This window comes from Oncorhynchus mykiss, chromosome 12 (assembly GCF_057628025.1).
Source record: "Oncorhynchus mykiss isolate SJ-2025 chromosome 12, ASM5762802v1, whole genome shotgun sequence".
Taxonomy (NCBI): domain Eukaryota; kingdom Metazoa; phylum Chordata; class Actinopteri; order Salmoniformes; family Salmonidae; genus Oncorhynchus; species Oncorhynchus mykiss.
The window spans coordinates 32,050,566-32,077,185 of record NC_143033.1 but is presented as its reverse complement, the minus strand read 5'-3'; the positions used below and the strand labels follow the sequence as shown (position 1 = coordinate 32,077,185).

The following is a 26,620-nucleotide window of genomic DNA, read 5'->3' as shown; positions in this document are numbered from 1 at the left end:
CACGTCACGTGTATCTCTATGGCCACAAGCACTGACCATGGCACAAACGGTTCACACCCTTTTTGTTGGCGGAGAGATAATAGTACAGGTTTAAAGCTTATTTCCTGCAATTCTATCCATTTTGCAATGGACAGATGTCATTTTCTTTGCCATTTAAAAGCAAATTTCCTGCAATTCTACACATTTTGCCATTTCTTATTAGTGTTCATGTGATATCTGAGTGACTCAAACATGACAACAAAATCAGTGGGTAAAAAAACCTAGCTAAAAAAAACATTACCTGACATGATATAGTTGATCTGGACATTTCTGATGTTACAAATATATCTCCAAGGTCAGCAATGACTGACATGACAAGAAGAAAACAGCTGATACACAATTTTCCCCCCTAATAGGCTCGCCCCACAGTTTGGGAACCACTCTGCTAGAATAATAAATTGCATAACAATAACAATATTATATAACAGGAAAACACCACTGAACAAATAAAGTAGCAAAATAATAACAAAATACTATAATATTCAATGTATTAATTTAGATTTAGCATAATTTATGGAAAATGGCTGACCATAACTGATACAAACCTCATTAGCTGCAGTGAAGCTGAGCGCCACTCAGCACTCATCCATTACTATACAGTAGTTCTCAATGCTCATGAGTCCAAACTGAAACTGCAGTTACATCATTAAATCCAACCCTAATCAAATGCAACATTAGATACAATTCAGTACAAAAAAGATTAACAAAAATCTTAGTCCGGTGGATAAAATGCCATAATAGATCCTGATGGTAAAACAGACAGCACTATGTAAATACATGACCAGAAGAACAGCAGATTAGATGGTTTACAGGGTATAGGCCTACAGACATGACTGCTCGGAGTTCTACATAAACACGGCAGCCAGACAACATGTGTTCTGCTGTTACCATCCAAAACACATTTTAATCCGTTAATCTCCCATCTCACCCAGCGCTCCACCAGTTTTGGCCGATTTGACACCTTTAGACACCAACCAGCCCCAGTGAAGCCAGTGGAAAATGGCGATTCTTCGGTATGTGAAGCATCTGTCTGATTTTGTCGGCTACTTCAACCAGTAATTCCCTATAAGTGACACTGTAAACTTTTTTCATTGTTTCAACATTAGTTTTCGACATTTGTTGAAACAAAACAACATGTTTCAAGTCAGCGGGGCTGACTCATCTTTTTAATGTTAACACACAATATTTCTGAAACACTAACTTTGGCCTTTGTATATTGCTGTATCGTAGTTTAAGCATGTCAACTATGTAACAACATGTGTGTGTTAATATGCGTGCAGTCTGCAGAGGGAGAGCAGGTTGACAGTGGTGACCAGACCAGATCAGGAGGTATAGGGAAGAAGATGAAGGCCATCTCACTGACGATGATGAAGAGGATGGGCAGGAATTATGCCAAAGCCCTGTCAGAGGAAATGGTGAGTGAGCAGAGCACATTGTGTCATACAGATCAGGCCTCAACATTCAGTGTACCACAGATCTCGGATAAAAGTCAAAAGAGTGAAATGTAAGTTCAACGAAAAGAAAGCAGATGCCCAAATGCAGAGGTATGGGCTAGTATGTAGAAAATACTAAGACCACACAAACTATAGGAACAGAACTGGAACCTTGATAATACAATATAGTGATAATACAATATAGTTATAATACAGTGCAAGGCTTCTCAGGAGGATCCTGAGGAGGATGACAGGCAAAGAAAGGATTATACTGTAAATTATGATGAACAAGCAGTTACGGTGTGTGGGTAAAATCACTGGGGAAGCCAAGCCAGAAAAAAGCTATATCACAACCTATGTGTTGTGATAATTGTGATGTTCGCTCTATAACCTGTTAGTTCATATGCCTTGTGACCGTGACATATAGGTTTAAGTCCGAGACATTAAGAATACACAGTAGCAGAATAAAGTTCACAAAGTATATTGCATGTAACAAACAGTTACATGACCTACAGCAGGGTAAAGCAAGATCATGTTTCCAACATTTTCAGACTACTAAATAACTATTGATTTAGAACCATGGAGAGTTAACCCCAGTTACTACACCAAGACAGTCGTGAAGAGGGCACGACAAAATCTATTCCCCCTCAGGAGACTGAAAATATTCCCCCTCAGTACCCCAGCTCACAGCAGCCGCAAGGCATGAGGTAGGGAGGATGGTCTCGGAGTCAGAGGAGGTGGCAGCGGGACTGTACAGGCAAGAGAGGGTGTCAGGTTTAACATTATTGGACCCTGGGCAATAAGAAATTGTGAAGTTGAAGCTGATGAATAACAGAGCCCACTGGGCCTGCCTGGAGTTAAGGCTCTTGGCTGTGCGGAGATATTCCAAATTATTGAGGTCGGTCCAAACCAAAAACTGATGTTTTGCTCCCTCCAAATCAAAGTTGATTTGTCACGTGCACCGAATACAACAGGTGCAGTAGACCTTACAGCATCGAATAGCCCCCGTGATATGCAACTTTTTAGGGAAGTTAGGAACCAATATACACAGGCTTTTAGGAAAGCTAAGGCTAGCTTTTTCAAACAGAAATTTGCATCCTGTAATACAAACTCAAAAGTTCTGGGACACTGTAAAGTCTATGGAGAATAAGAGCATCTCCTCCTAGCTGCCCACTGCACTGATGCTAGGAAACACTGTCTCTACCGATAAATCCACAGTAATTGAGAAATTCAATAAGCAGTTTTCTACGGCTGGCCATGCTTCCATCTGGCTACCCCTACCGCGGTAAACAGCCCTGCGCTCCCACACAGTAACTCGCCCACACCCCCCCCACTTCTCCTTCACCCAAATCCAGATAGCTGATGTTCTGAAAGAGCTGCAAAATCTGGACCCCTACAAATCAGCAGGGCTAGACAATCTGGACCCTCTCTTTCTTAAATTATCTGCCGAAATTATTGCAACCCCTATTACTAGCCTGTTCAACCTCTCTTTCGTATCGTCTGAGATTCCCATAGATTGGAAAGCTGCCGCAGTCATCCCCCTCTTCAAAGGGGGAGACCCAAACTGCTACAGGCCTATATATTTTCTACCCGGTCTTTCTAAGGTCTTTGAAAGCCAAGTTAACAGACAGATTACTGACCATTTCAAATCTCACAGTACCTTCTCCGCTATGCAATCTTGTTTCAGAACTGTTCATGGGTGCACATCAGCCACGCTCAAGGTCCTAGATGATATCATAACCACCATCGATAAGAGACATTACTGTGTAGCCGTATTCATCGACCTGGCTAAGGCTTTCACTCCGTCAATCACAACATTCTTATTGGCAGACTCAACAGCCTTAGTTTCTCAAATGATTGCCTCGCTTGGTTCACCAACTACTTCTCCGATAGAGTTCAGTATGTGAAATCGGAGGGCCTGTTGTCTGGACCTCTGGCAGTCTCTATGGGGGTGCCACAGGGTTCAATTCTTGGGCCGACTCTCTTCTCTGTATACATCAATGATGTCGCTCTCGCTGCTGGTGATTCTTTGATCCACCTCTACGCAGACAACACCATTCTGTATACCTCTGGCCCTTCTTTGGACACTATGTTAACTAACCTCCAGATGAGCTTCAATGCCATACAACTCTCCTTCCGTGGCCTCCAACTGCTCTTAAATGCAAGTAAAACTAAATGCATGCTCTTCAACCGATCGCTGCCCGCACATGCCCGCCCGTCCAGCATCACTACTCTGGACGGTTCTGACTTAGAATATGTGGACAACTACAAATACCTAGGTGTCTGGTTAGACTAAACTCTCCTTCCAAACTCACATTAAACATCTCCAATCCAAAATTAAATCTAGAATCGGCTTCCTATTTCGCGACAAAGCATCCTTCACTCATGTTGCCAAACATACCCTCATAAAACTGACCATCCTACCGATCCTCGACTTCGGCGATGTCCTTTCCAAAATCGGTATCGGCTTCTTTTGGTCCTCCAATAATCAGTATTGGTATCGGCGTTGAAAAACCATAATCGGTGGACCTCTACTCTGTACGGTTCTGACTTAGAATTGTGGACAACTACACATACCTAGGTGTCTAGTTAGACTGTAAACTCTCCTTCCAGACTCACATTAAGCATCTCCAAATAAATCTAGAATAAAACTGACTATCCTACTGATCCTTGACTTCGGCGATGTCATTTGCAAAATAGCTTTCAACACTCTACTCAGCAAATTGTATGCAGTCTATCACAGTGCCATCCGTTTTGTCACCAAAGCCCCATATACTACCCACCACTGCGACCAGTATGATCTCGTTGGCTGGCCCTCGCTTAATACGCGTCGCCAAACCCACTGACTCCAGGTCATCTACAAGTCTCTGCTAGGTAAAGCCCCGCCTTAACCCAGCTCACTGGTCACCATAGCAGCACCCACCCATAGCACGTGCTCCAGCAGGTATATCTCACTGGTCACCCCCAAAGCAAATTCTTCCTTTGGCCGCCTCTCCTTCTAGTTCTCTGCTGCCAATGACTGTAACAAACTGCAAAAATCTGTGTGGCTGGAGACTCTTACCTTTCACACTAGCTTTAAGCACCAGCTGTCAGAGCAGCTCACAGATCACTGCACCTGTACATAACTCATCTGTAAATAGCCCATCCAATCTACCTCATCCCCATACTGTTATTTATTTATCTTTATCTTTTCACCCCAGTATCTCTACTTGCACATTCATCTTCTGCACATCCTACCATTCCAGTGTTTAATTGCTATATTGTAATTGTTAAGGCTGTGTAAGGAAGGTGAAGTCAGGTGCAGGAGAGCAGAGTAGAGTAAACCGGCGCACTTTTATTCCGTTCAACAATAGGCACAAAAAATGACATAAGTTCCCAAAAACACGGAACTTAACTTCTTCGATATAGGGGGCGCTCTTTTAATTTTTGGATAAAAAAACGTTCCCGTTTTAAACAAGATATTTTGTCACGAAAAGATGCTCGACTATGCATATAATTGACAGCTTTGGAAAGAAAACACTCTGACGTTTCCAAATCTGCAAAGATATTATCTGTGAGTGCCACAGAACTGATGCTACAGGCGAAACCAAGATGAAATTTCAAACAGGAAATGCCCCAGATTTTGAAGGCGCTGTGTTCCAATGTCTCCTTATATGGCTGTGAATGCACCAGGAATGAGCTTACACTTTCTGTCGTTTCCCCAAGGTGTCTGCAGCATTGTGACGTATTTGTAGGCATATCATTGGAAGATTGACCATAAGAGACTACATTTACCAGGTGCTTGTTTGGTCTCCTCCGTTGCAATTATTGCGTAATCTCCACCTGCGTGTATTTTTCCATTTGCTTCAGAGGAGAAACCCAACTGCCACGAATTACCTATCATCGAATAGATATGTGAAAAACACCTTGAGGATTGATTCTAAACAACGTTTGCCATGTTTCTGTCGATATTATGGAGTTAATTTGGAAAAAAAGTTTGGCGTTGTAATGACTGAATTTTAGGGTTTTTTTCTTAGCCAAACATGATGAAAAAAACGGAGCGATTTCTCCTACACAAATAATATTTTTGGAAAAACTGAACATTTGCTATCTAACTGAGAGTCTCCTCATTGAAAACATCCGAAGTTCTTCAAAAATAAATGATTTTATTTGAATGCTTTTCTTGTTTTTGTGAAAATGTTGCCTGCTGAATGCTAGGCTTAATGCTATGCTAGCTATCAATACTCTTACACAAATGCTTGGGTAGCTATGGTTGAAAAGCATTTTTTGAAAATCTGAGATGACAGTGTTGTTAACAAAAGGCTAAGCTTGTGAGCCAATATTTATTTCATTTCATTTGCGATTTTCATGAATAGTTAACGTTGCGTTATGGTAATGAGCTTGAGGCTATGATTACGCTCCCGGATACGGGATTGCTCGACGCAAGAAGATAAACTATAAAAGTATCGTGCGTAAACATACACCGTTAACAATGAGCAATTACACACAAAGACATGATGGGGAACAGAGGCCTAAATACGTAGATTGATTGGGGAATGAAAACCAGGTGTGTATGGAACAAGACAAGACAAATGGACATATGAAAAATGGAGCGGCGATGGCTAGAATGCCGGTGACGTTGATCGCCGAACGCTGCCCGAACAAGGAGAGGAGCCGACTTCGGTAGAAGTCCTGACAGTACCCCCCCTTGACGCGCTGCTCCAGCAGTGCGCCAACACCGGCCTCGGGGACGACCCCGAGGGCGAGGTGCAGGGCGAACAGCTGTTCGGGATCCAAAACATCCGCAACCGGAACCCAGCACCTCTCCTCCGGACCGTACCCCTCCCACTCCACGAGGTACTGAAGGCCCCCCGCCCGACGCCTCGAATCCAGGATGGAACGAACGATGTCCAAAGGGGGAGGAGTGACCTCTCGCACCTCAGAATCCTGGAGCGGACCAGCCACCACCGGCCTGAGGAGAGACACATGGAACGAGGGGTTAATACGATAATCAGAGGGAAGCCGTAATCTGTAACATCCGTCGTTCACCCTCCTCAGGATTTTGAAGGGCCCCAGAAACCGCAGTCCCAGCTTCAGGGGGAGCAGATGGAGGGGCAGGTCTCGGGTCGAGAGCCAGTCTCACTGCGGTGACGGTCCGTGCTGGTTTTCTGGTGAAGCGCGGCTCGCTGAAGGGCGGCCTCCCATGTCTCCTCCGCGCGCCTGAACCAGTCGTCCACCACAGGAGCCTCGATCTGACCCTGATGCCAAGGTGCCAGAACCGGCTGGTACCCCAATACGCACTGAAAGGGGGAGAGATTAGAGGAGGAGTGGCGAAGCCAGTTCTGTGCCATCTCGGCCCAGGGCACGAACGCCGCCCACTCCCCTGGCCGGTCCTGGCAATAGGACCGCAGAAACCTGCCAACATCCTGGTTGACTCTCTCTACCTGCCCGTTACTCTCTGGGTGAAAACCCGAGGTAAGGCTGATCGAGACCCCCAGACGTGCCATGAACGCCTTCCAGACTCTCAACGTGAACTGGGGACCCCGATCAAAAACTATATCCTCAGGCACCCCGTAGTGCCAGAAGACGTGAGTAATCAGGGCTTCCGCAGTCTGTAGGGCCATAGGAATACCGGGCAGAGGGATCCTCACGTCCTTAGCCAAGGTGGGCCACCAGTACTTCAAAAGTCAGACAGTGCACCGTCTGACCGATCCCCGGATGCCCAGAGGAGGGTGATGTGTGGGCCCTATAGATCAACTGGTCACGGACAGCAGACGGAACATACATACGTCCGACCGGACACTGGAGGGGAGCGGGTTCTGTATGCAACGACTGCTCAATGTCCGCATCCAACTCCCACACGACCGGCGCTACCAGGCAAGAGGCCGGGAGTATGGGAGTCTGATCCATGGGCTGCTCCTCTGTGTCATACAGCCGAGACAGTGCGTCTGCCTTCGTATTCTGGGAACCTAGTCTGTAGGACAGGGTAAACACAAAACAGGGGAAAGAACATGGCCCACCTCGCCTGACGAGGATTCAGTCTCCTCGCTGCACGGATGTACTCCAGGTTGCGGTGGTCAGTCCAGATGAGGAAAGGGTGTTTAGCCCCCTCATGCCAATGTCTCCACACCTTCAACGCTTTCACCACAGCCAACAGCTCCCGGTCCCCCACATCATAGTTATGCTCCGCTGGGCTGAGCTTCTTCGAGAAGAAAGCACAGGGGCGGAGTTTTGGTGGCGTACCCGGAAGCGCAGTGTCTACCAGGAGATTTATCTCACAATTCCCCCGTCGATGAGGTGGTAATTGAGTCGCCTTCTTTTTACAGAAGGCGAGAGCCAAATCTGCATTTTCTGGGGGGATGCGCACTGTGGAGACCTGGTCTGGACTTTTCACTGTGGTAGCACCAACGGAAACCCCTACACACCTCCCCGAGCACTCTCGCGACCACCCCGTGAGAGCACCCTGTTGCCAGGAAATAGTGGGGTTATGAAGAGCTAACCAGAGAAGGCCTAGTACCACGGGAAACGCAGGACAGTCAATGACAAGAGAATGATTTTCTCCTCGTGACCCCCCCCCGAGCTTGAACCGGGAAAGGTCTAACTACAGGAATAATGGGGATCCCTAAACTAAGGGCTAACGCTCTGTCGATAAAATTCCCAGCTGCGCCTGAATCGACGAGCGCCTTATGCTGGGAATGCGGGGAGAACTCAGGGAAACAAACCAGAACAAACAGGTGCACAACAGAGGACTCTGGATGAGTCTGGTGGGAACTCACCTGGGGTGACGCCAGAGTGCCCTGCCTGTTGGCACCGACCGGCAGTGTGCCCACTGTGGCCACAGATGGTGCACGTGATGGCTCCTCCTTCAGTCTCCATATGAGCAGCCCCTCCCAACTCCATGGGCACCGGAGCGGGGGGTGCTGGAAGATGGCACAGACAGAGCCCCCTCTGGACGTCCTCGGGTGACCAGCAGGTTATGACAAATCCACCAGTTGGTCAAAGGAGATGGTGGCATCCCTACAGGCCAGCTCACATCGGATGTCCTCACACAGGCTGCACCGATAGTGGTCGATGAGGGCCCTGTCGGGCGGATGGTCAAAGACGGCTTGGAAGCGATGGGTGAACTCCTCGAAGTGGTCCAACGCCGCTTCTCCTTCTCCCCACACGGCGTTTGCCCACTCCAGAGCTCTTCCTGAGAGGCATGAGATGAGGGCAGAAACTTTCTCCCTTCCCGAGGGAGCTGGGTGCACAGTGGCCAGGTAGAGGTCCAGTTGTAATAGGAATCCCTGGCACTGTGCTGCCGTCCCATCATACTCTCTGGGAAGGGAGAGCCGTATCCCACTGGGACTGGTTCCGGACGGGACGGGTAGAGGGAACCCCGGTTGCGCTGGTCGAGGCACTGGGGAGACCTTCTGTCTCTCCCAGTGGTCCATAGTCTGGACAATGCGATCCATCATGACACCAAGATGATTTAACATGATTTAAGCTGAATGTTCCTGGACGCGCTCCTCAACTCCTCTAACTGGGGTACCTGCTCCTGCTGACTCCATCGTTGGGTGTGTAATTCTGCTAAGGCTGTGCAAGGGAGGTGCAGGAGAGCAGAGTAGAGTAAACAGGTGCACTTTTATTCCGTTCAACAAAAAATTACATAAGTGCCCAAAAACACAGAGCATAAACTATAAAAGTATTGTGCGTGAACACACACCGTTAACAATGAACAATTACACACAAAGACATGATGGGGAACAGAGGACTAAATACATGTAGATTGATTGGGGAATGAAAACCAGGTGTGTATGGAACAAGACAAGACAAATGGACATATGAGAAATGTAACGGCGATGGCTAGAAAGCCGGTGATGTCGAACGCCGCCTGAACAAGGAGAGGAGCCGACTTCGGCGGAAGTCGTGACAGTAATAACTTTGCCACTGTGGCCTATTTATTGCCTTACCTCTTAACCTACCTCATTTGCACATGCTGTATATAGATTTTTCTACTGTATTATTGATTGCATGTTTGTCAATTATATGTGTAACTCTGTGTTGTTGTGTGTGTCGAACTGCTTTGCTTTATCTTGGCCAGGTCGCAGTTGTAAATGACAACTTGTTCTCAACTAGCCTACCTAGTTAAATAAAGGTGAAATAAAATATATAAAAAATGCTTACTTACAGGCTCTAACCAATAGTGCAAAAAAATATATTAGGTGAACAATAGGTAAGTAAAGAAATAAAACAAAAGTAAAAAGACAGTGAAAAATAACAGTAGCGAGGCTATATACAGTAGCGGGGCTATAAAAGTAGCGAGGCTACATACAGACACCGGTTAGTCAGGCTGATTGAGGTAGTATGTACATGTAGATATGGTTAAAGTGACTATGCATATATGGTGAACAGAGAGTAGCAGCAGCGTAAAAGAGGGGTTGGCGGGTGGTGGGTGGCGGGACACAATGCAGTTAGCCCGGTTAGCCAATGTGCGGGAGCACTGGTTGGCCGGCCCAATTGAGGTAGTATGTACATGTATGTATAGTTAAAGTGACTATGCATATATGATAAACAGAGAGTAGCAGTAGCGTAAAAGAGGGGTTGGGGGGGCACACAATGCAAATAGTCCAGGCAGCCATTTGATTACCTGTTCAGGAGTCTTCTGGCCTGCGGGTAAAAACTGTTGAGAATAATTTTTGTCCCAGACTTGGCATTCCGCGACCGCTTGCCATGCGGTAGTAGAGAGAATAGTCTATGACTGGGGTGGCTGGGGTCTTTGACAGTTTTTAGGGCGTTCCTTTGACACTGCCTGGTATAGAGGTCCTGGATGGCAGGCAGCTTAGCCCCAGTGATGTACTGGGTTGTACACATTACCCTCTGTAGTGCCTTGCGGTCGGATGCCGTGCAATTGCCGTACCAGGCAGTGACGCAACCGGTCAGGATGCTCTCGATGTTGCAGCTGTAGAACCTTTTGAGGATCTCAGGACCCATGTCAAATCTTTTTAGTTTCCTGAGGGGGAATAGGCTTTGTTGTGCCCTCTTCACGACTGTCCTGGTGTGTTTGGACCATTTTAGTTTGTTGTTGATGTGGACACCAAGGAACTTGAAGCTCTCAACTCTGGCAGGTTCCAGGATCCACAGAATATCCGGAGGAGGTAAGTGGGGTTCTCGGGGAGCTGGGGTAGGCTGTACAAACTCACCACTGATAGTAAACAGGTTACTGGGTGGTTGGGAGGTCTCAGAGGTGACAGGCTGCCTATGAGCTAACTCACTGATTCGCTCCATGATAGCCTTGAACCCTTGGTCGTGACATTTCATCAGGGAACGAAGCCCTTCCAAAAGGTCCAGCAGTAGCTCCTAATGCCTCCCAATGGTGGCTCCCTGCAGGGAGACAGCGTGGCGGAGCTGGTCCAAGTCTGCTGGGCCAGTTAATATTAGCCTACTACATCTAGCTACATACTTCCATCCTCTCAGGGGCAGAATGTATGAATTTATGGTTGGATCAGAATACAATCGTTGGCCAGCACGGATAATTAAGTAAAAACCACAAGTCCAAATCCCTATATCCATCCATGGAAATGGCCAAGTTTTTTCTGACAATGATGTTTTGCTCTTGATGTGATGTGATTGGAGTGAAGCCAAATCCAAACTGGCTTCTCTTGAAACTTTTTTTGGTGCACCGGGACCATTCACAGTTGTGCTCACTCAGTTTAACACAAAGCTTATATTATTTTTTTAATCAAGGGAAGCACAATGCTCACTGGCTCCCCTTGCATTCAATGCTACAGGCAGCAAACAATTTCATACTATTTTTGACCAGACAGCATCAGCTGGATGGCCTACACATAAAGATCAATCACTCAATCAATCAAATGTATTTATAAAGCCCTTTTTACATCAGCCGATGTCACAAAGTGCTGTACAGAAACCCAACCTAAAACCCCAAACAGCAAGCAATGCAGATGTAGAAGCACAGTGGCTAGGAAAAAACTCCCTAGAAAGGCCGGAACCTAGGAAGACACCTAGAGAGGAACCAGGCACTGAGGGGTGGCCAGTCCTCTTCTGGCTGTGCTGAGATTGTGCTGTGATTATAAGAGTACATGGCCAAGATGTTCAAACATTCATAGATGACTGGCAGGGTCAGATAATATTATTCACAGGGGTTGTAGAGGGTGCAACAGGTCAGCACCTCCGGAGTAAATGTCAGTTGGCTTTTCATAGCCGATCATTCAGAGTTAGAGACAGCAGGTGCGGTAGAGAGAGTCCAAAACAGCAGGTCCGGGACAAGGTAGCACATCCAGTGAACAGGTCAGGGTTCCATGGCCGCAGGCAGAACAGTTGAAACTGGAGCAGCAGCATGACCAGGTGGACTGGGGATAGCAAGGAGTCATCAGGCCAGGTAGTCCTAAGGCATGGTACTAGGACTTAGGTCCTCCGAGAGAAGAGAGAGAGGAAGAGAGAGAGAGAAAGAGAAAGAGAAGGAGAAAGAGAAAGAGAAAGAGAAAGAGTGAGAGTGAGAGAATTAGAGGGAGTGTACTTAAATTCACACAGGACACCGGATAAGACAGGATAAATACTCCAGATATAACAGACTGATCCTAGCCCCTGACACAAACTATTGCAGCATAAAAACTGGAGGCTGAGACAGGGGGGGGATCGGAAAACACTGTGGCCCTGTCTGACGATACCCCCGGACAGGGCCAAACAGGCAGGATATAACCCCAACCACTTTGCGAAGCACAGCCCCCACACCACTAGAGTGATATCTTCAACCACCAACCCACTACCCTGAGACAGGGCTGAGTATAGCCCACAAAGATCTACCCCACGGCACAAACCTGAGGGGGGTGCTAACAGACAGGAAGATGACATCAGTGACTCAACCCACTCAAGTGACGCACCCCTCCAGAGACAAGAGACAGAAGGGTGATGTTTTGCTCGATCGGATGCTTTCTCCGGTGAGATAATTTTCCTTCAATTCGCAAGAGGCTGCATTTATGAAACACAGAGAGACGAAAAATGCATTATTTTTTCTTGGTACATTTTTTGGGTAAGCCTGGCTTCCCTTCACGAATACATCCATGAATACATGTCACTATGAACAAGTTAGCCTACTCCCAGGCTTTTAGCCCAAAGACCTTGTTGTAGCGTTTGCTGTCATCGGACGGCAGGTAGCCTAGTGGTTAGTGCGTTGGGACTAGTAACCGAAAGAACAAGGCAGTTAACCCACTGTTTCTAGGCCGTCATTGAAAATAAGAATGTGTTCTTAACTGACTTGCATAGATAAAAAATAAATACAAAAATGTGAAGACTGTTATATTATCAAATCAATTCTCTATGTGTAATTATTCCTTAAGTGATCAAACTAATCCTGTAATTTAAATTAACTCGGAAGTCGGGGCACCAAGGGAAAATGTTGTTTATAGAGTTTCAATTTCCCGAATATAACTCTTCAGATATTTTATTATCTTATCGATTACAGTCTTCTATTAATGTATTGTTACCTCTTCAGTCTCATTCCTGAAAGTCGCAAACCCTTGGATATCTGCACGAACCCTAAAATAAATCATGAATCAGCGATATACAAATTGGCTTAATTATTTATTTACTAACTAATCAATCACAGAATTACATAAACACACAATAGTTTTACATTGGTTGCTGACATGATACACTGAAAAGTCCCAAGTGCGCTAAGCCGATATGACGGCTTGGTAGACAAAGAAAAGGGGTGGGGCCAGCTCAAGAGTGGGAAACTCAGAGTGGACCCCCCTATATACACTACACTACACTCATGGAAATGCTTATACTTTGAACATGAACAACCCCTCATTCAAAAAAAAATAGGAATTTACATATTTATGAGTGTATGCCTTTGTTGTCCCTCTCTGCGATCGCCGGTCCGTCTGCTGGATAGATTGTTGACAGAAAGTCTCTGGTTTGACCACTAGAGATTAAAGTATTTCGTAGTTGTAGCTTGTTGTAATGGATATGTCAGAGTACCATTCGGTCGTTCGACCAATTGCGTTTACCAGACTAAAGTACTTAAACAGCTGCAGCCTGAATAATTGTTCTTTAGTTTGTAGATTTCTTAGCCATATCAACTTGGGAATGATCTCCATGTTCTCTGGTCTTGTTCTTTGGTAGAGTTGCCAACCATTTCAACATGTAGAGACAGCTTCCATGTTTTCTGGTCACCAGAGTAGTTTGAACCTCTTCACACACCAGCATCACCTGGCATGTTTTGGTCTAGAGTAGTAGCCATTTCAACATGGGGACCCTGTCCCGGCGTTATCTTGACCAAATGTACATTTTGTCACAAGTCCTTTTATTCTGGAGTAGAAAAGGGGGTGTTCCATGACACCGACGTAAATGTCTGTGCTCACAGGGTGTAGTCACTGACTAGTTAAAACTGTACATGAAAAACCACTCTAATTTAGAAGGCTAACATCACATTTAATATTTTCAAAAGTAGTCCCATACTCAATCAGCAATTTTGTACAATATTGAGATGTAAATCTGGTAACTGGGAAATATACACATTCAGAGAAACAGTTATGATGTTCTGCTGTGATAGTTACATGACAAATTAGTAAGGAATTCGACACGATTGTTCTTTATGTACCCACGGACAATTTCAACTGGTTGGAATACTGAAATATTGCTACATTATTCAACCTTTTGAGGTTACCGTACTGCAAAGTCTTTCTCTGTGGTAACAAAGGGATTCTCAACCTTCATTTTGGCCCGAGTGTGGTAAAGATTTTTAGGTATTTATGACCCTCATAAACCTTTGGTGGGAGAGGGAGTGAGAGAGAGGGCTATGATCCTCACCCTAAAAGGGAGTGTCGTGACAACCAACATGTCTAAACATCACTGAGTCAAAACAAATCAAAGACTCATTACCACATCACCTGGTCACCAAGCGATTTGTGGAGCTAAAAAGAAGCAACTCTTCTCTCACAGAGAGGACCAGGGAGGGACAGTCAGAGCCTATGGTAGATGACACACACTTCCTGGCCATGTCAAGTCTCAGTAATAAATGGCAAGGCTGCTCTGTGTGGATTAAGGACTCTTGGCAGAAGAGAGGAGAGGAGCTCTTCTGTGCCCTTACATAAACTGCCTGGGATACTGAGCAGCTTTGGCACATGATAAATTAAACACAGAATAGCTTAGAGCCCTGGCCTGACCCAGCCCTCTGATTGGTTTTGCTTTTTCCTGTTTATCCTCCTCAACTACCACGCTGTGAGATAAGATGAGATGGGGAGTGACAGCATAAGAAAAGGAGGGCAAAGAAAATAATAAAACGTCTGTTGTATTTTCCTGTGTAGGTTGACGGGACAGAGAGAGATGAAGAAGGAGAAGGGGATATTGTTAATGGTGTCCATTCATTTCCAAAAGGACACAGAGTGTCCAGTCACTCCCTTGAAAGTCTCTACGGTCTCAACAGTGGACACAGCAATTCCAGTAAGCTCATTGGGCACACAGCCAAGACCTTACTGAACTAATTAAGTTCCCTTTCACTCTCTACTAATGCAATTTGTGCTTACTCTGCGTTACAGTAAAGCATGCTACACATTGTGGTTGATAAAAATCTAAGTATGGAACCCAATCTACAGTTGAAGTCGGAAGTTTACATACACTTAGGTTGGAGTCATTAAAACTTGTTTTCAACCACTCCACACATTTCATGTTAATAAAAAAACTATCATTTTGGCAAGTCAGTTAGGACATCTACTTTGTGCATGACACAAGTCATTTTTGCCAACAATTGTTTACAGACAGATTATTTCACTTACAATTCACTGCATCACAATTCCAGTGGGTCAGAAGTTTACATACACTAAGTTGACTGTGCCTTTAAACAGCTTGGAAAATTCCAGAAAACTATGTCATGGCTTTACAAGCTTCTGGCTAATTGACATAATTTGAGTCAATTGGAGGTGTACCTGTGGATGTATTTCAAGGCCTACCTTCAAACCCAGTGCCTCTTTACTTGACATCATCGCAAAAGCAAAAGAAATCAGCCAAGACCTCAGAAAAAAACAGTAGACCTCCACAAGTCTGGTTCATCCTTGGCAGCAATTTCCAAATGCCTGAAGGTACCACGTTCATCTGTACAAACAATAGTATGCAAGTATAAACACCATGGGACCACGCAGACATCATACCACTCAGAAAGGAGACGCGTTCGGTCTCCTAGAGATGAACGTACTTTGGTGCGAAACGTGAGAATCAATCCCAGAACAACAGCAAAGGACCTTGTGAAGATGCTGGAGGAAACAGATACAAAAGTATCTATATCCACAGTAAAACGAGTCCTATATCGACATAACCTGAAAGGCCGCTCAGCAAGAAAGAAGCCACTGCTCCAAAACCGCCATAAAAAAAGCCAGACTATGGTTTGTAATTGCACATGGGGACAAATATCGTACTTTTTGGAGAAATGTCCTCTGGTCTGATGAAACAAAAATAGAACTGTTTGGCCATAACGACCATCATTATGTTTGGAGGAAAAAGGGGGAGGCTTGCAAGCTGAAGAACATCATCCCTAACGTGAAGCACGGGGGTGGCAGCATCATGTGGGGGTGCTTTGTTGCAGGAGGGGCTGGTGCACTTCACAAAATACATGGCATCATGAGGCAGAAAAATTATGTGGTTATATTGAAACAACATCTCAAGACATCAGTCAGGAAGTTAAAGCTTGGTCGCAAATGGTTCTTCTAAATAGACAATGACCCCAAACATACTTCCAAAGTTGTGGCAAAATGGCTTAAGGACAACAAAGTCAAGGTATTGGAGTGGCCATCACAAAGCCCTGACCTCAATCCCATAGAATATTTGTGGGCAGAACTGAAAAAGCGTGTGCGAGCAAGGAGGTCTACAAACCTGACTCAGTTACACCAGCTCTGTCGGGAGCAATGGGCCAAAATTCACCCAACTTATTGTGGGAAGCTTGTGGAAGGCTACCCGAAACCTTTGACCCAAGTTAAACAATTTAAAGGCAATGCTGCCAAATACTAATTGATTGAACTTCTGATGAAAGAAATGAAAGCTGAAATTAATCATTTTCTCTACTATTATTCTGACATTTCACATTCTTAAAATAAAGTGGTGATCCTAGCTGACCTAAGACAGGGAATTTTTACTAGGATTAAATGTCAGGAATTGTGAAAACTGCGTTTAAATGTATTTGGCTAAGGTCTATGTAAACCTCCGACTTCAACTGTACTAAGGCATGTTGTTGCACCTTGATTAACCCAACAAGGATGCCTGACAAAGATAATCACAGTCAAAAGTCTAAACTGTCAATGTTTCACTCACTGCCATACCTTTCATAATTTAAATGTTCAAATCAGCAAGTAGGCTACCATTAGACCATAAATCCTCATCTAGGAGCAGAAAACTCCCTCACTATGTTGCATGATGTACAGTACCCAAAATGCTCTGTGTAACACATTTGGCTTTGTCTTTGTAAAAACTGATGTGAAGCCAAACATCATGTTGTCGGTCTCCTACCAATCAAACTGTGTTGTGTGCTGCTCCCCAGGTGGGTTGACCAGCGGGTCAGATGGCTTCAGTAACAGAGACAGTCTGAGGCTGGATGAGGTGCTGCCCTACACAGGCCAGTTCTGTGGCAGAGCCCGGGTCCACACAGACTTTGTCCCCAGTCCCTACGACACGGAATCACTTAAACTTAAGGTAATTAGCCTACTTGACTAAACCAGTTGTATCCTGATTCCTGACTGACTGAAATATTGCTGTGAATGTAGAATAATATAACATATTATGATGAATAGTTATAGACTGCCTCTTTCTCAAATGTCAAACCTGTCATTCCACACATCTTCCTGGATTTCTAAACAGTTGAGATCGAGCCAATGTCTTGCAAAGTAGGCTGTGTTGATCTATTACATGTACAGTATTTCTCAAGTAAAAGGACCAATTCTTCTTTCAGGTGGGGGATGTGATTGAGATAATCAGCAAGCCTCCTGTGGGTATATGGACAGGCATGCTGAACAACAAGGTGGGAAACTTTAAGTTCATCTACGTGGACCTCATAGTAGAGAAGGTTCCTGAACTGCCTCAGAAGATGAGGACACACAGGAGGAGCAGGAGACCCCGTCCCAAAACGCTACAGGAGCTCCTAGAGCGCCTCAATCTGGAGGTAGACTGACTCGCTCTTTCTCCCTCTCTTCTCTGTCTCTCTCCTCAAAGTGGTTACAAATAATCCCTTGCAAAAAAACAGGTTCCCTGGATTCTTTGGAAAAAATCCCCAGATAAATTGCATCTTTAGGGAACAATATGTTTCTGATGTCAATGTCAATTTAGTTGCGTTTTTCATTGCAACATGGCGACTTGCTTACAGATTGGTATTGTTTACATGTATTGTAGGAGTATGCCTCTTCACTGCTCCTGAATGGCTATCAAACAGTAGATGACCTGCAAGAGCTGAAGGAGAAGTATCTGATGGAACTCAATGTGACTGATCCTGAACACAGACATCTTCTCATGGCAGCCATCGAGTGCCTCCAAGAACCCCAAAGTGAGTTAGGGTAGTCTTCCTCCTACTTAAATTTCCAGGTGGAATGCAGAGGGTGGCAGCGTAGCCTAGTGGTTAGAGCGTTGGACTAGTAACTGAAAGGTTGCAAGATCGAAATCCCCGAGCTGACAAGGTACAAATCTGTCGTTCTGCCCCTGAACAAGGCAGTTAATCCACTCTTCCTAGGCTGTCATTAAATATAATAATTTGTTCTTAACTGACATGCCTAGTTAAATAAAGGTAAAATACAATTAAAAAAAGGCACTTAAGACAACACCTAGGCCTTAGGTGATGCACAATAGTGTTAGTTCTGACAAAAGCATATGTATTCCGCATATGTATACAGATCGCCAAAGCAGGTAATGAAGGGCATACCATCAGCGGATGTGCTGTATCAGGTACACAGGTAAAGATGCTAATGATAACAGGATACCCTTAATAAAAACACTGGGTTTGTGGACACGTGACATTTCACATGTTGTTACACATGACAATTTTTCATGACACAGACATGTGGTTTTCCAACATTTCACATGTACTTTTAGAACTGACAGGATTAGAACCCAGGTCTCTCACAAGTGAAGCCAACGTGTTGACCATTAGACTAAGAGGATCAACACAAATGTTGAAGTTGCAGAGGGGGGCTACCTCATCACATGACCATCAGCAAAAGCAACCATGACAAGTCATGTCTGCAACACTTTCACATGTTCCTTTTTTGCCATTTTAATGTCAATTTCAACTAGGGCTGTCAAACGATAAAACATTTTAATCAAGTTTGTCGCAGGATTTGCTGATTAATCCAGATTAATCGCAAATTCAGAATTTGCACAAATGCAAGATTTTTTTTTATAAAAAAGGATTGTAAGAATGTTAACGTCTTGAGTTTGTCCAAAGTAACATTTAGCAAAATTAGGTTCATTGATGAGCACACTTTCTTTAACCTCAATGTTAACTTGTTTTGAGATTGCATTGTTGTTTTTAGCTGCATAGATTATGTATTTTGGATGTTTTCAGTGTATTTTGAATGCTTTCAGACAATGTGATTAATCACAATAAAATGACAAAGTTAACTGATTAACCAAATGTTTACATGTTAAACATGATAAATAAGGAGTCATCAGAGACGCCATCTTTTTCTCATTGACTTGCATACCAAAGTTAGTTAGCTAGCTACTAAACTCATGTACATTGTAAAAGTCTCACATTTTTTTTACTCGTCAAAACTTAACTTATAAATTGAAAATGAAAGTTAAACATGTTATCTCTACATTTTGAAAATGTAACCTTGCATAGAAACCGTAAAACAGGATAAGATTTGGAGACACAGAGAGCTATCTTACCTGTTATTTTCATTCGGCATCTTCCAATGGTCACTGACCAACGTATGAAGAAGAGAGGCATGCGCCTGCAGCAGTAACAGTCCGAATGAATGGCTCAGAAATAAGAAATGACCTTTAACACACTTGAAATTATAATGCTCAGGTAGGCTAAGTAGTAGTGTGCAAGGAGAGTAACACTGTTTCACTACCAAATGTGAAAGTGAGATTTTCACGTGAAGTTTTCTTAATCTAATTTGTATTTTCAAAATTGTAACATGTGATTGGGAATTTGGGAACTTGGGAACTTGCAGTTCCACTTATGAAAGTGAGTTTTTCACATCTGGAAGTAGAATTAGTAAGAAAGTGAGTTTATGAAAGTGAGTTTTTCACATCATGCCTGAAGTAGTAAGAAAGTTACATTTTGGATCTACACATGATACCCCATAATGACAAAGCAAAAACAGGTTTTTAGAAATTTGTTAAAATGTAAAAAAAAATAAAAACTGAAATATTAAATTTACATAAGTATTCAGACCATTTACTCAGTACTTTGTTGAAGCACCCTTGGCAACGATTACAGCATCGATTCTTCTTGGGTATGACGCTACAAGAGTGGCACACCTGTATTTGGGGAGTTTCTCAAATTCTTCTCTGCAGATCCTCTCAAGCTCTGTCATGTTGGATGGGGAGCATAGCTGCATACCTATTTTCAGGTCTCTCCAGAGATGTTTGATCGGGTTCAAGACCAGGCTCTGGCTGGGCCACTCAAGCACGTTCAGAGACTTGTCCCGAAGCCACTCCTGCGTTATCTTGGCTGTGTGCTTAGGGTCGTTGTCCTGTTGGAAGGTACACCTTCACCCCAGTCTGAGGTCCTGAGCACTCTGGAACAGGTTTTCATCAAGGATCTCTCTGTACTTTGCTCCATTCATCTTTCTCTTGATTCTGACTAGTCTCGCAGTCCCTGCCCCAAAAAAACATCCCCACAGCATGATGCTGCCACCCATGCTTCACCTTCGGGATGGTGCCAGATTTCCTCCAAACGTGACATTTGGCATTCAGGCCAAATTGTTAAATATTGGTAACCAGAGAATCTTGTTTCTCATGGTCGGTGAGTCTTTAAGGTCCTTCTTGGCAAACTCCAAGTGGGCTGTCATGTGCCTTTTGCTGACGAGTGGCTTTCGTCTGGTCAATCTACCATAAAGGCCTGATTGGTGGAGTGCTGCAGAGATGGTTGTCCTTCTGGAAGGTTCGCCCATCTCCACAGAGGAACTCTGGAGCTCTGTCAGTGACCATCGGATTCTTGGTCATCTCCATGACCAAGGCTCTTCCACGATTGCTCAGTTTGGAAGAGTCTTGGTGGTTCCAAACTTTTTCCATTTAAGAATGATGGAGGCCACACTGTTCTTGGGGACCTTCAATGCTACAGACATGTTTTAGTAACCTTCCCCAGATCTGTGCCTCGACACAATCTTGTCTCAGAGCTCTATGGACAATTCCTTCAACCTCATGGGTTGGTTTTTGCTCTGACATGCACTGTCAACTGTGGGATCTCATATAGACAGGTGTGTACCTTTCCAATCAATTGAATTTACCACAGGTGGACTCCAATCAAGCTGTAGAAAAAACAGGATGCACCTGAGCTCAATTTCGAGTCTAATAGCAAAGGGTCTGAATAGTTATGTAAATACGGTATTTCTGTTTTTTATTTTTAAGAGATTTACAAAAATGTCTAAACAACTGTTTTCGCTTTGTCATTATGGGGTATTGTGTGTAGATTGCTGAGTTAATATATATTTTTAATACATTTTTGAATAAGGCTAATGTTCGTGGGCGTCGCATAGCTTTAGGCAGGAGCAAGGATTATGCTTTCACGTCAATGATCTAATATTGCCAGATCTAGATTTTTTTTCTTGTTCATAATATATGTTGTAGCTTAGATCCTATTTGATGTATTTATTGATGGAGGGTTTCATTCAAATCAAAAGGGGTTCAGTCAGAAAGTAACTGAATTCATGTAGAAGACTCAGTAAAGACTGTCTGTATTAACAAAGTAATATCACTGCAAGAAGTGAACTTCAGAATGTAACATTAATTGTGTTCACCTCACAGTGTGTGTAAATAACAGGATATCAGCCATCTTGTACTGGCCATGGATAGCTAAAGATGTGTTATACTAAACATTACCAGTCAAAAATTTGGACACACCTACTCATTCAAGGACAATTCTTTATTTTTACTATTTTCTACATTGTAGAATAATAGTGAAGACATCGAAACTATGAGATATCTATATGGAATAATTGAATAACCAAAAAAGTGTGAAACAAATCTAAATATATTTTATATTTGAGATTCTTCAAAGTTATCACCCCTTGCCTTGATGACAGCTTTGCAGACTTTTGGTATTCTCTCAACCAGCTTCATGAGGCAGTCACCTGGAATGCATTTCAATTAACAGGTGTGCCTGGTTAACAGATGTGCCTGTGTTTGAGCCAATCAGTTGTGTTGTGACAAGGTAGGGGTATACAAAAGATAGCCCTATTTGGTACAAGACCAAGTCCATATTATGGCAAGAACAGCTCAAATAAGCGATGACAGTCGATCATTACTTTAGACATGAAGGTCAGTCAATACGGAACATTTCAAGAACTTTGAAAGTTTCTTCAAGTGCAATCGCAAAACTATCAAGTACTATGATGAAACTGGCTCTCATGAGGACCGCCACAGGAAAGGAAATCCCAGAGTTACCTCTGCTCCAGGCGATATGTTCATTAGAGTTACCAGCCTCCGAAATTGCAGCCCAAATAAATGCTTCAGAGTTCAAGTAACAGACACATCTCTACATAAACTGTTCAGAGGAGACTTCATGAATTAGGCCTTCGTGGTCTAATTGCTGCAAGGAAACCACTACTAAAGGACACCAATAATAAGAAGAGACTTGCTCAGGCCAAGAAACACGAGCAATGGACATTAGAACCAGTGGAAATGTGTGCTTTGGTCTGATGAGTCCAAATCTGAGATTTTTGGCTCCAACTGTTATGTCTTTGTGAGACGCAGAGTAGGTGAACGGATGACCTCTGCATATGTGGTTCCCACCGTGAAGCATGAAGGAGGATGTGTGATCGTGTGGGGTTGCTTTGCTGGTGACACTGTCTGTAATCAATCATTTATTTAGAATTCAGCTTTACAGCTTTCTGCAGCGATACGCCATCCCATCCAGTTTGCACTTAGTGGGACTATCATTTGTTTTGAAACAGGACAATGGCCAAACACACCTACAGACTGTGTAGGGGCTATTTGACCAAGAAGGAGAGTGATGGAGTGCTACATCAGACGACCTGGCCTCCACAATCACCCGACCTCAACCCGGTTTGGGATGAGTTGGACTGCAGTGTGAAGGAAAAGCAGCCAACAAGTGCTCAGCATATGTGGGAACTCCTTCAAGACTGTTAGAAAAGCATTCCAGGTGATCTGTCATCAAGGCAAAGAATATATTTTTATTTGTTTAAAACTTTGTTGGTTATTACATGATTCCATATGTGTTATTTCATAGTATTGATGTCTTCACTATTATTCTACAATGTAGAAAATAGTTAAAAAAAAATATAAACCTTGAATGAGTAGGTGTGTCCAAACGTTTGACTGGTACTGTATACGTAATCTATATACACTGCAAATACGCAAAACACTGCTTATAGGCTGTAAAGGGACAGTTACTAGAAGGACATGAAAGGAAAGGCAGAGTCAGGAAACTACATTGAGTGGTGCAAGACAAGACAAGCTACTAACAGGAAATGTCATTTTCAGAGGTAAGACACTGTGGTATGGGCGCGGCCCTAGCTTATCTGTCATGTTTTTCAAGCTTATGCAAACCTTTTTATCTTTTGAACTTCACTTTTCGCTGCGGTAAGCAAATGTAACATGGTCTCACAGCTTTCACAGCCTACATAAAGATCAAACATCCAGCTACAATAGGCATATTTCGGGGCTGGGGGGAAAGAGGAAACTATGAAAAAAGTTATTTCTGCTACTCTGATATTGTGGGAGCATATCTGTGGCCATTACTTTTGAATACAAGTTCTCATAGCCCCCATACCCATTCCATTCTAGGTGATGGTGAGGAGGGAGAGTTAAACCAGGATGCCAAGTCCCCGACTGAGAGTGTTAAAGCGGACCTGAACGACTGCCCCAGAGACTCTGGCTGTTACATCCCTTCGGACTGCTCAGACAACAGCAAGGAGAAAGACATCCACCTGCAAGCACTGCACCATCATCCTCCCATGGCTCAGACCTAACCTAAAAATGATCGATGTGGATCGATGCAATTCACCCAGATCATGACCTAATGTGAAAGCCCTTTTCTGCATTACAAGAGCACTCCTATTTGCTTTCATACTGCATTTAGTATCTGTAGCCTATGTGGCTGGCACTGCAATTTTATGCATGAAGCTACTGTACACAATTTCCTGTTCTAGTGAGTTGGATTGGCTGCTGGTTTGTAAATGTTAATGATGATGTAGCCCAAGCCTTTCAAATCATTGACATTGGACCTGTGAAATCATCACAGTGGGCTAGGCTTTGTTTTTAGCACAATGTGCAATGTCAACTTTACTGTGTGTGGGTGTACAGTACAAGAGGTGCCTGTGGAAATGGGAGAGATTAAATACAGGCAGGTCACCCATGATACAAGTCAGTTTTCAATGTCCATACATGTCTGAGGAGGTCGGGAGAGGACGTGGAAACTGGCTCTAGGGGTTACAGTAAGTGCTGTTATCTTTAAGTAGGTATTGTGGACAGGTATGGCAGATGTGCGTAAGCATCTGCCTGTGGCTCCAAAGGCTGCATGTTTGAATCCAGCAATAGAAAGTTGTTTTTGATATTTTGCTTTAAGCCTATCCCTAACCTTAACCCTTACCTTAACCATTTGGTGTTAATGCCTAACCTTAAGACTTCAGAGTTAATACCTAAAAATTTAACCTTGGAATTATACAGAGAAGTAACTAAACACTTTGACGTTTGATGTTGGGAATAACTTCAAAATGTCATGTTTAAGAAACATGGATGAACGTCTAATTCTGATGTGCGACTGCGAGAGCTTGTTGATTAAATGAGGGTTTAAAGGATTTTTGTACTGTATCTTATGGTTTTGATCTATGGTATTATTTAACATTTTGTTAAAGTGCTTTGAGAGTGAGTAGCATACTGTCAGTTTCTTGAATGCTCTCCTTCATTAAAGCAATTGTTACACAAATGTATTATTGAAATGCAGCTGTTAAATCATTTATGGTGAGAATGGCACACAGGGCAAAATCATTTTGGGCTGAAGTTTCGATGAGAAGAACAACCAGCAGAAGTATGGCAACATATACAGTTGAAGTCGGAAGTTTACATACACTTAGGTTGGAGTCATTAAAACTCGTTTTTCAACCACTCCACCAATTTCTTGTTAACAATCCATAGTTTCGACAAGTCGGTTAGGACATCTACTTTGTGCATGATACAAGTAATTTTTTGCCAACAATTGTTTACAGACAGATTATTTCACTTATAATTTACAGTATCACAATTCCAGTGGGTCAGAAGTTTACATACACTTAGTTGATTGTGCCTTTAAACAGCTTGGAAAATTCCAGAAAATGTAACGTCTTTAGAAGCTTCTGATAGGCTAATTGACATCATTTGAGTCAATTGGAGGTGTACATGTGGATGTATTTCAAGGCATACCTTCAAACTCAGTGCCTCTTTGCTTGACATTTGGGGGAAAATCAAAAGAAATCAGCCAAGACCTCAGAAAAAAAATTGCAGACCTCCACAAGTCTGGTTCATCCTTGGGAGCAATTTCCAAACGCCTGAAGGTACCACGTTCATCTGTACAAACAATAGTATGCAAGTATATACACCATGGGACCACGCAGCCGTCATACCGCTCAGGAAGGAGACACGTTCTGTCTCCTAGAGATGAACGTACTTTGGTGCGAAAAGTGCAAATCAATCCCAGAACAACAGCAAAACAGGAAACAGGTAAAAAAGTATCTATATCCACAGTAAAACGAGTCCTATATCAACATCTCAAGACATCAGTCAGAAAGTTAAAGCTTGGTCACAAATGGGTCTTCCAAATGGACAATGACCCCAAGCATACTTCCAAAGTTGTGGCAAAATGGCTTAAGGACAACAAAGTCAAGGTATTGGAGTGGCCATCACAAAGCCCTGACCTCAATCCCATAGAACATTTGTGGGCAAAACTGAAAAAGCGTGTGCGAGCAAGGAGGCCTACAAACCTGACTCAGTTACACCAGCTCTGTCAGGAGGAATGGTCCAAAATTCACCCAACTTATTGTGGTAAGCTTGTGGAAGGCTACCCACAACTTTTGACCCACTGGGACTGTGATGAAAGAAATAAAAGCTGAAATAAATAATTCTCTCTACTATTATTCTGACATTTCACATTCTTAAAATAAAGTGGTGATCCTAACTGACCTAAGACAGGGAAGTTTTCTTAGGATTAAATGTCAGGAATTGTGAAAAACTGAGTTTAAATGTATTTGGCTAAGGTGTATGTAAACTTCCGACTTCAACCGTATTACCTGTTAGATACTGCTGCACTGTCTGTCGGATCTAGAAGCATAAGTATTTCGCTACACTCGCAATAACATCTGTTAACCATATGTATGTGACCAGTAAAATTTGATTTGATTTGACAATGCAAGAACAGTTCACTCTCATAATGCAAAATGTCATTCACACATCGATAGGAGAGGACACACATGTTAGTGAATTCAGTCTTATATCATAGTATTCAGAAATCCAAACCATGAAAATCCTCTGAGGGAAAATAAAATAACAGAAAAACTCAACTCAATGTCCAGAGCAGGACGCTTTTCCTCTGCTATATAAACAAATTATCGAAGAAAAACATCCCATGATCCGTCAGAACAACTTCTAAAAAAGTCACTCCAGCAAGAAGGTCAACAGTCTTCAAAATATTGAACATTCAGAACTTTTTAAAGTTCAAACTTCCGACATGTTGGTAGAAACATCCATGTTTACAGTAGCAGCCATTGTGATTCTGCCTGTTGCGGTCACCATGTTATGCCGTCATAAGTGTAGCTGTCACAACCAGCGCAGACAGGTACAGAGACAACTCATCCTTCCTGCATATTGGCATAGCCATTCTCATGGTATAGAGACAGTTCATCTGAATGGTCCATTGTCCTGGCCATTCTCCAGGTACAGAGACACAGCTCACTTGTACTGCCCAATGTCATAGCCATTCTCTGGATATAGATGTTCATCTGTACTGGTCACTCCATTACTTACCT

The 26,620-nt window shown here is 43.4% G+C and overlaps 2 protein-coding genes across 3 annotated transcripts in view; one reads left to right on the top strand and one right to left on the bottom strand.

The window, feature by feature from the left end:
• The window catches only part of LOC110537443 (SAM domain-containing protein SAMSN-1), a 25,946-nt gene extending 1,393 nt beyond the window's left edge, over window positions 1-24,553 (top strand). The window contains exons 2-8 of the mRNA XM_021623496.3: window positions 972-1,052; window positions 1,320-1,454; window positions 14,765-14,900; window positions 16,984-17,135; window positions 17,392-17,601; window positions 17,829-17,979; window positions 23,409-24,553. Of these exons, the coding sequence (XP_021479171.3) occupies window positions 972-1,052; window positions 1,320-1,454; window positions 14,765-14,900; window positions 16,984-17,135; window positions 17,392-17,601; window positions 17,829-17,979; window positions 23,409-23,593 (1,050 nt within the window). The 3' untranslated portion in view covers window positions 23,594-24,553. The remainder of the gene's footprint in view (window positions 1-971; window positions 1,053-1,319; window positions 1,455-14,764; window positions 14,901-16,983; window positions 17,136-17,391; window positions 17,602-17,828; window positions 17,980-23,408) is intronic.
• Window positions 24,552-26,620, bottom strand: part of LOC110537442 (glycerophosphodiester phosphodiesterase 2) — a 69,154-nt gene continuing 67,085 nt past the window's right edge. For both annotated transcript variants that reach the window (XM_021623495.3, XM_036937394.2), the window contains exon 16: window positions 24,552-26,620. In XM_021623495.3, coding sequence (XP_021479170.2) covers window positions 26,544-26,620 — 77 coding nt within the window. In that variant the 3' untranslated portion in view covers window positions 24,552-26,543.